Source organism: Botrytis byssoidea (genome assembly GCF_014898295.1).
Source record: "Botrytis byssoidea strain MUCL 94 chromosome Unknown BBYS_003, whole genome shotgun sequence".
Lineage (NCBI taxonomy): Eukaryota > Fungi > Ascomycota > Leotiomycetes > Helotiales > Sclerotiniaceae > Botrytis > Botrytis byssoidea.
In genome coordinates, this window is record NW_024065844.1 from 2310862 (window position 1) to 2324673 (window position 13812).

At 42.6% G+C, this 13812-nt stretch overlaps 4 protein-coding genes across 4 annotated transcripts; 3 read left to right on the plus strand and 1 right to left on the minus strand.

Moving 5' to 3' along the window:
• The first annotated feature begins 267 nt into the window (after nt 1-267).
• On the plus strand, nt 268-3475 carry EAE97_002106 (uncharacterized protein). The gene is made up of 6 exons (XM_038872617.1): nt 268-516; nt 588-986; nt 1077-1916; nt 1971-2066; nt 2114-2212; nt 2269-3475. The coding sequence occupies exons 1-6, from the start codon at nt 375-377 to the stop codon at nt 3063-3065; spliced, it is 2373 nt and encodes a 790-aa protein (XP_038737175.1). The 5' UTR covers nt 268-374; the 3' UTR covers nt 3066-3475.
• Nucleotides 3476-4767: 1292 nt separating this feature from the next.
• EAE97_002107 (uncharacterized protein) lies at nt 4768-6387 on the plus strand (the record flags this gene model as incomplete). Its single annotated transcript, XM_038872618.1, has 5 exons — nt 4768-4822; nt 4917-4987; nt 5039-5074; nt 5137-5508; nt 5563-6387. The coding sequence occupies 5 exons, from the start codon at nt 4768-4770 to the stop codon at nt 6385-6387; spliced, it is 1359 nt and encodes a 452-aa protein (XP_038737176.1).
• A 1292-nt stretch (nt 6388-7679) lies between these two features.
• Nucleotides 7680-9535, plus strand: EAE97_002108 (uncharacterized protein; the record flags this gene model as incomplete). The annotated part of the gene is made up of 3 exons (XM_038872619.1): nt 7680-7874; nt 7935-9006; nt 9063-9535. The coding sequence occupies 3 exons, from the start codon at nt 7680-7682 to the stop codon at nt 9533-9535; spliced, it is 1740 nt and encodes a 579-aa protein (XP_038737177.1).
• A 1602-nt stretch (nt 9536-11137) lies between these two features.
• EAE97_002109 (uncharacterized protein) lies at nt 11138-12918 on the minus strand (the record flags this gene model as incomplete). The annotated part of the gene is made up of 3 exons (XM_038872620.1): nt 11138-11350; nt 11456-12579; nt 12687-12918. 3 exons carry the CDS (start codon nt 12916-12918, stop codon nt 11138-11140), a joined length of 1569 nt encoding a protein of 522 aa, XP_038737178.1.
• Between the last annotated feature and the right edge of the window lie 894 nt (nt 12919-13812).

Here is a 13812-nt window from a genome sequence, read left to right on the forward strand (position 1 = left end):
AAGCTTTGCCCCATCTTCAATCTTGAAAGTTTTGAAGTTGGTACAGTTTCGATTAACCGTTTTTGCTACCCGTTTCCCAAAGCTTTGGTCTTGATGGTTCGTAGAATTCTTGGCCACATTGTGCAAGCGTACCCGTTCAATTTTATCCAATCACTTAGCGTTTTGAGGACGTTAGCTCTTGGTACTCATGGTGGACGGAATGGGTATGTCGACAAGAAGAGTGGACGTGATACATGTCCTCGTGAGTGGGCAAAACAAATGGAATCGAGATTGCTGTACCTATTCTCAGATTTCAGGTGTTTAAAAGCTATAAAAGCTAAAGAATCCCGCGTCAATCTCTAGACAGACTCCCACCTGTATACCAGTTGCAAACAATGGAGTCCCTCAATCCGAAGAGTTTGCTTCGCGCAGCTTTGCTTTCCACTGCATTATGTGGTCCGAGTATCACAAACGCGCAGGATGTTATTACCGATGATACATATTTCTATGGACAATCTCCACCTGTGTATACATCCCGTAAGTTCCTATATTCCCATCTTTTACGAGTTCCTATCTCTCTTTGGACAAATGACTTATACATGCCACAGCCGAAATGCCAGGGAACGGATCATGGGCATCTGCTTATTCCAAAGCTGTCGCTCTAGTATCCCAGATGACCATGGCTGAAAGAGCCAACCTCACTGTTGGTAAATCAGAAGGCTTGAATGGTTGTAATGGCCTAACAGGCTCTGTACCGCGACTCAATTTTAAGGGTATCTGTATGAACGATGCCGGAAATGGTCTTCGTGATACGGAATTGGTGAACTCCTGGCCTAGTGGTGTCCACATGGGCGCAAGTTGGAATAAAAATTTAACTTATCATAGAGGGTACAATATGGCAAGGGAGTTTAGGACAAAAGGCATCAATGTTGCTCTTGGTCCTGCTGTCGGTCCTCTTGGAAGAGTTCCAATTGGCGGGAGGAATTGGGAGGGGATGGGCAATGATCGTAAGTTCTCTTTCAGTTACTTGACTTCCCAAACTCATCTTCTCATTGGCAATGCCTCGAGTCAATCTGAATATCGCTAATAATAAACAGCATATCTTTCAGGAAAGCTTGCGGCTCAAACTGTTTCCGGAATACAAGACGCTGGTGTAATAGCATCAGTGAAACATTTCGTTGGAAATGAACAAGAATATAAGCGAAATCCGCCTGGTAATGTTTCTGCCGTCTCATCTAACATTGATGACAAAACAATGCACGAATTATATCTTTGGCCATTTGCCGATACTGTCCATGCAGGAGCGGCCTGCGTCATGTGTTCATACAATCGACTCAACAATTCATATGCCTGCCAAAACAGCAAAGCTCAAAATGGACTTTTGAAGACTGAACTGGGCTTTGAAGGATTCGTTGTAAGTGACTGGGGAGCATTGCACGCTGGTTATGCAGCAGCAGAAGCTGGGTTGGATGTCGTCATGCCAAGCTCAGACCTCTGGGGAGTGAGTGGTGAAAATTTGACAGCATCCGTTGCCAATGGGTCTCTTGCGGAGTCAAGATTGACCGATATGGCTACTAGAATTGTGGCCAGTTGGTATCAAATGGGTCAAGATGAGGATTTCCCAGAACTCGGTTTATCATCTTCATATTTGACACCACATGCCAAAGTCAATGCTCGAGATCCTTCATCAAAGCCGATTCTTTTGAGCGGGGCAATGGAGGGTCATGTTTTGGTTAAGAATATCAACAATGCTCTTCCCCTTAAGAAACCCGAATTGCTTTCTATCTTTGGCTATGATGCACCTGTATCAAGTCAGAGTAATATTGGAAACATTCGATTTTCGTACGGGACGGAAGCTATCTTGGATCTCAATATAACTGACACTCCCATCGATATTTCATTACAAATCGCAAGCAACGGAACTCTCATTGCTGGAGGTAAGATGAGTTCGATGACCCCAACAAAATAGCACATATTAACAACATGTATAGGTGGTAGTGGCTCAAACGCCCCGCCATATATCTCTGCTCCGTTTGATGCGCTACAGGAACAAGCTTATAATGATGACACAAGTCTTTTCTGGGATTGTAAGTTTATTTCCATTTGTGTTTTAAGTCTTACTAATAGTTCGTAGTCGTCTCCGTTGATCCCGATGTCGATGCCGGCTCGGATGCTTGTCTTGTATTCTTAAACGCGTATTCCATCGAGAATAGTGATAGACCTGGTCTTTACGGTTAGTTGAACATTCCCTATCATACTCAACAAGAAAAATAATACTAACTGATATAGATGAATTCTCTGATACTTTGGTAAATAATGTTGCATCAAAATGCAACAACACTATTGTGACCATTCATAATGTTGGAATACGTCTGGTTGATCAATGGATCGAGCATCCAAATGTTACCGCAGTGATTTTTGGTCATCTACCTGGTCAAGATAGTGGACGAGCGCTTGTTAAATTGTTGTATGGCGTTGAATCATTCTCCGGTAAATTGCCATATACGATCGCAAAGAACGAGTCTGATTACAATGTGTATAATCACTCGGTACCTGAGGGTATTTATACACAATTTCCACAGAGCGATTTTTCAGAGGGTGTCTACCTCGATTATCGCGATTTTGATGCTAAAAATATAACCCCAAGATTTGAATTTGGGTTCGGATTGACCTACACCACTTTTAAGTATTCCGACCTCTCGAGTTCAGTTGTTTCGAACGCGAGCACAGCTTACTTACCGCCAATTACCACCATCATTCAGGGTGGAGCCCAGTCTCTCTGGGACGTTGTCGCAAAAGTTCAAGCAACTGTGTCAAACAACGGTACAATGGCTGCCATGGAGGTTGCACAATTGTATGTCGGTATTCCGAATGGACCAGTCAGACAACTGAGAGGTTTCGAGAAGGTCAAAATAACAATTGGAGAAAGCGCGGTTGTGGAATTCGAGTTGACAAGAAAGGATTTGAGTGAGTGGAGTGTGGAGGAACAAAGCTGGGTTTTGCAACAGGGAAGTTATGGGATCTGGGTTGGATCGAGCAGTAGGGATTTGCCATTGAGTGGAAATTTGATCATTGGAGGATCATGAAATTGGAAGAGACATTAAATGAATCGCCCAGGGTAACGAATAGTAATGATAATGATACTGTCAACAAAACCAGAGTTTTAACATTTCTTTTATGACAACAAGAGACTGCTTGTGTCGTACGCTCTCTGTAGTATGAGGCTGTAGGAATGTCTTACACTTTGTTATATCACGACGCTCCTCACCAAAGTCCCCTGAGGCCATGTATCCCTTTTCGGTAGGAATCAATATAAAGCTTCCTTTACGGAAGAACGTCAATATTTGTTTATCGTTAAGCTTCGTATGGATGCTTGATGTGAAGTCTGGGAATAAATATACAGGACTTCCCGTGATTTACTTGGAGACTTCAGAAATCGCACCGTGATGAATCTCTTCGTAATCTTATAATTATTGAAGCAACGACAATTGATCCAATCCGCTACAGACTTCAAGGTTCGTACAGGATCCAGAAGTTATTCAAGACACTCGCCAAACTTTTGCTAATGTAAAGCTTCTTCTGTATCTGAAGTAAAAGTACGTGTTCTATAAGCTCCACGTGTTCTTGACGTGTCATTGGCTTCAGCACTAGATTGGTGTTGGTGTTGGTGTTGGTGTATCCGATCTGGCCAGTAAGCTTGCCAACTTATCCTTGAGCTCTCTCCACTCGGAGTATTTGGGGTCTCTTGAAGAATACTTACATTGTGCCTATTAATAATAATAATAGCGGCCAGTTTCCAGATGACGATAGGCTCAGCGACCATCAAATCAATCCGACAATCCGGGGCACAAAACTTGAACATCTACTCGCTCGAGAGTGATAGGTAGAGACGTTTTTGTTTCATCGATATACACATATACTCGGTACTAAAATGTAACTCCAATGGATAGGTATGTAAATTGATCTTGAAGGGAAGGCTGTGTTGCTTGGCGATAGCGATGATTTGTGAGTTGATTACCTAGGTATTGAGGGTTACGACGAGGTGACGAACTTACTCTGTATGCTCCTTGCCACATGATGACTCTGAGAATAAGCTGGTAGGTGGGCAGGCAGTGAGGCAGTGAGGCAGTGAGGCAGTGAGGCAGTGAGGTAGTGAAGTACTTAGGTTATTGTTCTTTGTCCCAGCATATGTATGTATTGTACCTGTCTAGGAATGTATTTAAGTCGTTTCAGACATACTACGTCCTGTTGTCAACGACAAAATCCATCCACGATAGTTCAAAGTAAATATTCCATTCGGGAACATTCAAAGGATCATTCTCCGTCTCCTTCTCCTTCTTACCTGCCAATTGAAGAAATATATTCAAATTTTGGACCGGATTGGGATTTTATAAAACTACGCCGCATCGCTGCATTTTCCAAATTGCTATCAATTGCCATCAATCGCCATCATATCAGCCTTCTTCACGGTTACCTACCGCCCTTCTCAAAAATAACCGCCCCCATCAGATCGAAAACATTTTTCTTTCCTCCAAAATATTTATACAGGAAAATATATCGAAGAATATCTAAGCAACCGAAACAAACGTTGTATCGAAAATATCAGTTGAAACTTCATGCAGAACATCGACGGTCCACAACCTATGGTGATATAGTTTAAGCAACGGCTTTCGTTATCGCAGTACATAAGATCTCACTATCGCATTGCCTTACCAGACATCGGCATCGATTTACCAGAAAGATAGAACGTGTCGCAGATTTTTAAAGACAGTTTTTGCAGTCACAGCCATGAAAGCCATGAAGAATATGGGCATGAATCGCATGTTGGGTTCACTGAAGCGATGTAGGTAGATCTCGGACGAAGTTCCACTACTTATGCGCCATAAAGTAAGGGGGTTGATTTGCATTTGACTGACCATGGAAATTTTCTCTTATAGCCAAAGACTCTAATGAAGAAACTGGAGATCCTCAACACGATACACCCGAAGCAAATGCAGCCAGAAATATTGTATGTTATTCTCGGAAATGACCGAAGGTTATGGTATTGATCGTAAAACAGCGTTTGTTCTGCGAATCTGGGGGCCCAAATGGCTCGGTATGTGCATTCACCTCACTTGGAATCCCTATTCATAAAGTCTTGTATCTGATATTTTACAGGGTGAAGAAGTGGGTTATCTGCCTGCGATAGTTGAAGCTGCAGAATCCTCCCCGGGAGCTGCGAAAGAATGCGCCTACAATATTCGAAAGTTCCTCTCCAAGGACAACCACAGCAAAGCCTACGTACAATACAATGCGATAATGTTAATTCGAATTCTGACCGATAACCCTGGAATGACCTTTACGAGGAATATCGATGCGAAATTTGTACAAACGGTCAAGGAGCTTCTGAGAACTGGAAGAGATCCAAGTGTCAAGCAGATATTGATGGAAACTTTGATCACATTCACGAGAGACAAGGCAAACGATGAAACATTGGCTCCTCTAATTGAGATGTGGAAGAAGGAGCAAGACAAAATGATAAAAGTAGCAGCAAGTTTCCCCAAGCATTATGCTCGATGGATTTTCTCTTCTAATACATCACAGGGCCCCGCAGGTCCGCGAACCCTCGTCGCTCCACCCTTTGATCCTAATGCGCAGAATTACTTTGGACGAAATCACCATACTCATCGCCTCCCCCCTCCACATGAACTCTCGTCCCGTATCGAAGAGGCACGCACTTCCGCAAAACTCCTCTCTCAAGTCGTACAATCTACACCACCTTCCGAACTCCTTGTTAATGAACTTATCCGCGAATTTGCTGATCGTTGTCAATCTGCAAGCAGAAGTGTACAAGCGTACATGGTTTCGGAAAATCCAGCACCAGACAATGATACTATGGAAACGTTAATTGAGACCAATGAACAATTAAGTAAAGCTATGAGTCAGCATCAAAGAGCAGTGCTACATGCGCGGAAACTCATGGGGCTTGGGAATGGAGATAGTACTCCTCCGACTGGAACGAGCTCGGGATTTACACCACCACCTGGTCCGCCACCCAACCAAGTGTCCAAACCTGTCCCAAGTAATGGTAAGAGATCGGTGCCACCGATTCCTCCACCAGGTGATATCGCGCCTATGGATGACGAAGACGATGAGCGCAACCCCTTCAGTGACCCAGAGCTAAACTCATCAAGGAGACCACCGTTCCCTTCTGATGCACCACCGAGAACTACTGGTCAGTTCAATGACACTCTTGGTGTCGAACCATATCACCCTGGATTCAAAGAAACGAAGAGCTATGTCGGAAGGCAAGATAGTAGTATAGGCAATGTTACAATGCATGCTGCAGTCAACGAGCAGGTATCAGATGATGAGGACGAGCCAAGATACTCAGTCGCTCAGGGTAAACAACCTGTTTATCGATACTAGAGAGATTTTCAAGAGTATATAACGCAAGTATAGAAAGATTTCACAGCTTAGGGTGGATACTGAAGAATTGATGCATTTACGATTTGACGGATGTATATTGGAGCAATTTTCTCGGGTTGAGAGCGAAGCGGCATTTTGATACCTTGGGGTTTTGAGATTTTTAAGTGGAGTTTTTAATGGGTGGTCGTAGTTGTCAATTTAAGATCGAGATTATATTCTTTCGATCCTAATTTCTTTCACATCCTGAATAAAAGGTCTGGTCCGAGAGATTGAACGAAATTGATCAATATATTAGATCAATCGGGCTCCGATGATCTCTAGTGTGTGTTAGCCTCTCTCCAACTGCAACTGCGGAATTTATCATGCAAGCTGATAGATTGGAATACATTCAACGCTCAAGGTGAGATGTCTGAGAGTTTCCATGCGCCTTCGACGTCAATCCCCGCATGATTTCGGGCTAAGGCGTCCGAAATGTAAATTGTAGATTGAAAGGGCTGGAACTCACCGGAAACTATGGGTTTGTATCGTCAATGCTTCATCCCATCTATGGGCATTCCCGGTCCCGAATTCGAGATTATCACTATGCAGGTACATATTCAAATACTGGTGATGGGAAAGTTATGACTAGATTCTTATATCAAAGATTGGGCAAACTTATTATCAACCTATCAATCGTTTAAAAACGCCTATCAACACGCCCCACTAATATACAGTTGATGTATGGATCTAGCCTGAGCCGAATAAACCCCACCCGAGCTTCGAGCTTCCTTATCAGGTTAACCCCCTGACTTTCTCCCCGCCATCTCGGAAATACCCTTGCGTCGGGGTCTAATATCAACGTGAGTATGGAAACCAATGAGATAACAACTGAACAAGTCAATTAGATCTTCAAGCAAGTACCTCGTACGAGATTCATTCAAGGTTTCTCCCAATCATTAGATGGGGAACTTACGCGGCTCAGCCATGATTCCTATCACTATGTTGCGGTGTCAAGTATTCCTGCAAGTACCTGCATTATCAGCAACTCTAGATAATGACAAGCCGATTTCGGTGACCATGATTTGAATTGAATTGTATAAGTATTTACCGTTTGTTTGAAATCAACACTTCAATACTACCCCTCTTGTTAAGAACAGTGAAAGCGATGCCAATCCTATTCATATAATACTAGAAAACGCAGGAATAGCTTCCAATCCAACTTCATTATTGACGTATTTCGTCATTCGTGTAGCCTTCATTCCTTGCCCTATTGCATCACCTTTTAGTATCAAGTTTCGTCTTGAAGTTTCAAGATGTTGTTCTCTCGTCGTCTTCCTCACGTTCTCAGTGTCGCCTTGGCAGCCTTACCTTCCATAAAAGCTACATCAATACCACTAAACTCGACTTCACATGACGATGGGAAGAATGGAGCCGTTGCTAGTGAAAGCTCTATTTGCACAGAAATTGGTATCGATATTTTGAAAGTCGGAGGAAATGCTGCTGATGCCGTGAGTACAATCATGCCAAAATTTATGATCAACTTTTAACCATTCTAACATCTCTACTAGATTGTGGCGGTACAACTCTGTGTCGGAGTAGTTGGGATGTATCATTCCGGTATTGGAGGTGGTGGTTTTGCAACTGTTCGATCAGCCAATGGAAGTTACGAGTTTATTGATTTTCGGGAAATGGCTCCCGCCGCCGCTTTCGAAACAATGTATTCCCCTCCTCTCTCCAACTCTGATGCCTCCCTCTACGGCGGTTTAGCAAGTGGTGTACCAGGAGAACTCCGTGGCCTCGAGCACATCCACACAAAATATGGAGTATTGCCATGGAAACAAGTCGTACTACCTGCAGTCAAGGTTGCTCGCTATGGTTTCAATGTTACCGCCGATTTAGCTCGCTACATGGCCTCTTCTACAACCTCTTACGATTTTTTGACGTATGACGAAACTTGGGCAATTGACTTTGCACCAAATGGAACCAGAGTCAAGTTGGGTGACCTATTCACAAGAAAAAGATATGCGAATACACTTGAAACCATTGCCGAATATGGTCCAGATGCATTCTACACAGGCGCCATTGCAAATGCTACAATCGTTGCACTTCAAAAATCAAATGGAACGATGGAACTTTCAGATTTGAAAAATTACACTATTGAATCTAGAATCCCTTCGAATATTACCTATCGAGGATTCAAGATTCATAGCGGAACTGCTCCATCTAGCGGTGCTGTAGTATGCAGTGTTTTGAACATTGTTGAGGGGTATGAAATGTCAAGTCCAAGTCAGCTGAATTTCTCGACTCATTACCTAGATGAGGCAATGCGATTTGCTTATGGTCAAAGAACCTTGTTGGGAGATCCAACTTTCCTCCCAAACTTGACAAGTTATCAACAGGAGATGCTATCAGAAGATACAGCTGTTGAAATCCGATCGCAAATCGAGAAATATCATACTTTGAACGTATCCGCTTATAATCCTCAAAATTATGGTATTCTTTCTGATGATGGAACATCTGCTTCCGTTGCTGCTGATAAGAGCGGTCTCACAATTGCCATGACATCTACCATTAACACATTATTTGGAAGTAGACTCATGGTTCCAGAAACAGGTGTCATTATGAACAATGAAATGAATGGTAAGATCCTTAATTCGGATTCTTTTTTTTCCCGCATCATATTAATGATTTTCTAGATTTCTCTATCCCCAATACTACCAACGCTTTCGGATATGCTCCCGCCCCAGCCAACTTCATTCAACCCTTCAAGCGACCCCTCTCTTCCATCTCTCCAACTATCGTTGAATACCCCAACGGTACTGTCTACATTGCCCATGCCTCTGCAGGTGGCTCCCGTATCATCACAGAGGTAATCCAACATCTCTGGCATGTCCTTGACCAAAACATGACTTCTGCCGAAAGTCTCCGTCATCCAAGATTACACGATCAACTATCTCCTAACAACGTTTACTTTGAGTATGGATCCGACACTTTCGGCATTGAAGGATACAGTAATGAAACTACTGCATTCTTTGAGGAGATCGGAGCAACGATTTCGTTTGTAGCGGTGGGAAGTACGACTGCGCAGGCATTGAGGAGATTAGGAAACGGAACGTTCGAGGCGGCAGGTGAACCCAGACAACTTAATAGTGCGGGATATACGATTTAGATGTGAGAGGCAACATTAAGAATGTGACATGATTATGAAAAGTTTATTGTTCTCCTATTACTCCCTGTTACTGGGATGTGTACTTTAGAATTTTGACAATAATAAACATTTTAGTTTACGACTTTATTGAAAAGGAACTTGGAACTTCTTTAAAGCTTCGATTCTCTGCCATCACTCATTCGATTCTAACGCGATAGTCGGCAAATTAAACACTATTATCGATGCATTTTGTTGCGTTTTCTAATCTCATTTCGAATTTTAGAGTTTGCCACATTCACAACCTGGTAGCCACAGATTCTGTCAGTTCACCCCATTATCATAGCAGAATTCACTTCCACCCTCGAAAAATAGGTGCCATGTTGAAATAATTACTCCCAACCGAATTCGGTATCAGTAAAGGGACGTCATAGTAAAGCGGATTGCCGAAGAGCATCGCAAGATTGAAAGTTAAAATGGTTATAATTGGGAAGTCAAATCAAATCATTAGCCGAAAATTTTGAAGTTGAATGAAGGGGTTATTTTTTGGGGATATCTAGAAAACTGGGTATGCTATAAATACTGTAATGTATAACAAGAAATGTCTATGTAATTAGACAAATCGACTGTTGTCTCAAAGAGAGACGAGCATAATAAAATCGCAGTTGATATCAAAATAACACAAGAAATCATACGGCCAGCGATTCAGATCTAGTTCATTTGTGTCGCAGGAAGCTCCTATGATAAACCAAAGGTATGAAATGAAGTATTTCATACGCAAAATCACTAGAACATTTGGTTCGAATGTAAGTATCTTTGAACTTTCATTATGGCTTGTGGGATCGACACATAAAAATGAACAGATCAACCGAACTCTGAGTATCAATGGCAACTGTAAATATATCAGTTATTCTGGGAATAAGTCGATGAGCATTCAAGTTGGAATGTGCGAAAGGTGGCATGTAAGCTATGAAGATCATTGAAGTAATCATACTGCATAACATAGAAAAGCATGAGTTGGAGACGGAAGACTTGAGATGCCGTCAAAATGAGTGAGATCATTAACAATGTAGCAACAAAGCATATAAATAGCGAGCAGATCTTATTTAACTAAACAATAGATGATAGATGTGAGCTAGTACCACATAAGGATATAACACAATCATTAAATGATAAAATTGATCCTTTCAAAAAAGGATCCAGAGAAAGAAACTAGTGCTAACCAAGGAGACGAAAACTGGTATACCGGACACACCGCCATAAAACCTCAAACCATCCATAATCATCAACCGGGCGCCTTTCTTTTTGATATCTCACCGCCAATCGAACTTGAGATATGCGCCAATTTTCCATCCTGAAAATGTACCTCCAATGATCTCCAATAACCAACCAACAGCTCCCTACAAACAGTCCCGGAATGTTATAAAAAGAGAATTATTGTCCATATATTGCTTTCAAGAATCAGGAACGAATTAATGGCTTTGGCCGCCCTAACTCTAGAAGATATCCAAGTTGAACATGGACGCCAATATGTGATGATGATTTAATCGGCCATCCTATCTTTGCTGATGATCTGATGTGTACATATTCTAGTTCATATCGTACTATTCCTATAATATACTTTTGTTATTGAGTAGTAGCCGCAGCCGCAGCTGAAGCCATCTGTGCTAGTAATGTATGTTCAGCGGAGACTCTTCTTTCTTGCTCTGGCTTTGATTGTGGTGATCTGACTGGAACAGTGGCAGCAATGTTAGGAACGTGATTGTTAATCTTTGTGGCGTTTTGAGGACGCAATTCAGCTTCTAGACCAGAAAGAATTGACATGTGCTGTGCGTGAGCCTATAAATTTAGGGATTTAGTAAAGTGATTGACTTGTGAAAATGATGGCGAAAGAAAAAGAGATCACTCATTGAGAGTTGAATAACAGTTGATGTGACAACTTACTGGAATTTGTCTACCCGATCCACTTGCTCCACCCGCTGCGATAGTAGTAACACCACCACTAGTCGCCAAGGTAGATCGTTCTGGTGTATGCTTTTTATCAACAATTAACAACCCATCTTCTGATGAACCGCAAGAATCTCGCTGTGCAGATACAGATGCTGTTGCTTCGAGTTCACCATCCTTGACATCCTTCCAAGAACATTTAGCATGCTTCTTTGTGCATGCAGCACAAGCAGTCATATGCTTAGTGCATGTGAATCGTAAACGTCGACATCGATCGCACGGTGGTGTAATTGGATCTCCTTTGTGAAGTTTCTCAATCCTGGCAGCCATTAAAACACGATATTGCCCTTCGATCCCATCATCAGAATTAGATGGTGGCTGTGATGCTCGTTGGTGATCAGAACTTGGAGCTGCACCATTGAAAGAATGAAAGGTTGAGTGCTCAGAATTGTTAAGGCGGGGTTGCTTTGATCTTGGCTGAGATGGTAACGATTGTCGACGGCTTGGGCTATGAAACTGTTCCAACAGATCTTGTTGCAGCTTGGCAGTCTCACCATTCAAGGGAGCAGGTGATCTGCTTCGATTGACGGCAGAAAATGGTTGGGATGCGAATGGAAGGGGGGATTCAGTAGGTTGTTCGGGAGATTTTTTTGCCTTGATAGCATTCTTTCTGCCTTTCATATGGTAGTTGAGTTGTCTTGCTTTACTAGCCACTGCATCGGCCTTTTTGATCAACATTGTAAGTCGATTCTCCAGAATGAGAAGGGTTCCAAGTTCAGAGTCCTCATCTTCTGGAAGAGGCTGACTTGGAATCATTCTTTCCGGAGCACCTGACATGATCAGTCGATAATCGTCTTCAGATATTTCGACTTGACCTCCATTGATCCAGAACCGACAAACTTTCATGCCATGTAATGCATCACTAAGAATAAAGTCTGCTGGGTTACTACGCGCGAAAGAAACCACTTCTAACCAGGTAATTGGCGTTTGTTCGAGAGCATAGGAGCTTTGAACGACTTTAATTGGACCGTCAAAAAGCTTTTCAAATGATTTCAATAGCAAAGGACCAACAAGTTTCGCACCAAGATTCGATGCCAGACTTTCGCGTCGTTGAAGAACACCTAATTACATTAATATTATGTCCCTTAATGGTCATCACGCACAAGTAGAACTTCCTCCCTTGCTCCCCCACCGAGCGGGAATCAATACACGTGATTCATATACACACCTTCATATTCGTCCAACATGCTCAAAACATCTCCGAACGTTTCGGAATCTCCTTCGACCAGTTTAAGTTTATCGCTTCTGGCTTTGACTAAATAGTTGATTTGCGCAGCAGCTGTTGGAGTTGCGCTTTCGCCCAATCGAGGAGCTTGTGTTATGCGTGCATGACCCTGACTTCCTGAACTTTCCGGGCTACGTTTCCGTTTTTCACCTTGGGGCTCAGTTGTAGGTTCCATGATTATCGCTGCAATTCAATCGCGTGTAATGGCAAATTGCAATCTATATGTAGATAATACGTAGGTGAAGAAAGATGATGAGGATGAGCGGAGGGGGAAGGTGGAGAAGTAGGAGAGGCGGAGGTGACAACAAGTTAAGAATAAAGAAAGGGAGGAGCAAAGGGCGATTTTAATGTTTCAAGTCAATTGTGAGGTTGAAGTTCGAAGCGCAGATTGATGGGAGTCAGGCAATACGAGTCGTGGTTACAAGTAAACAAAGTTTTGATGGAGGATCGTGAAGGAACTGTTTTGTACAAAGCGGAAGATGGACCTCCGCCGGTCGCGCTTTCCTCGGTTGAAGATTAAACCTTAAAGAAACACCCACGTGATAAAACCGGTTGTTTACTTAGGAGCCTGGTGAGCATGGTGGTGGGTGAGCCAGACTACCAGTAGTAGCGTACTAGATAGGTATCAAGTAAGTTTCCATTTCCACTCGGGAGATAAAGGTTTGAATGTACCGATCCCATTCAATCACTACTACCTACCTAGTACCTACCTACCTACTTGGGCTCACTGGTTACAATCGAGAGTCAAGAGAGGCAAGGAGGTATCATTCCACGGCTTAGAGCTGGAATGTTTAATTCATTAACAAATATAAAAGAACAAAATGAACTCTCGAACTAGATTCAATTGAGCCTCAAAATACATCTCTAGATTGGTTCTGGAAGGAGCATCTCAATTCTCCATCCGTCCCCTTCCTTTTATTTATAGTCTTAATGTACAGGGTTTATGTATAGACTATGTCTTCTCGTCCATTCTATTTTAGCTGAGAAAACCCTCCGACATTCCGCTCCCTCCCCTCTCCACTGAAAGAGGGAGCACTGTTCAAGTTGAAATATATGCATGTATTACTAT

Excerpts from the sequence above, each read along its gene's own strand:
- EAE97_002106 (XM_038872617.1), top strand. The coding sequence starts at position 375 with ATGGAGTCCCTCAATCCGAAGAGTTTGCTTCGCGCAGCTTTGCTTTCC. Across the intron at positions 517-587 it reads TCCACCTGTGTATACATCCC|CCGAAATGCCAGGGAACGGA; the intron begins GTAAGTTCCTAT and ends TACATGCCACAG. Across the intron at positions 2,067-2,113 it reads CACAAGTCTTTTCTGGGATT|TCGTCTCCGTTGATCCCGAT; the intron begins GTAAGTTTATTT and ends AATAGTTCGTAG.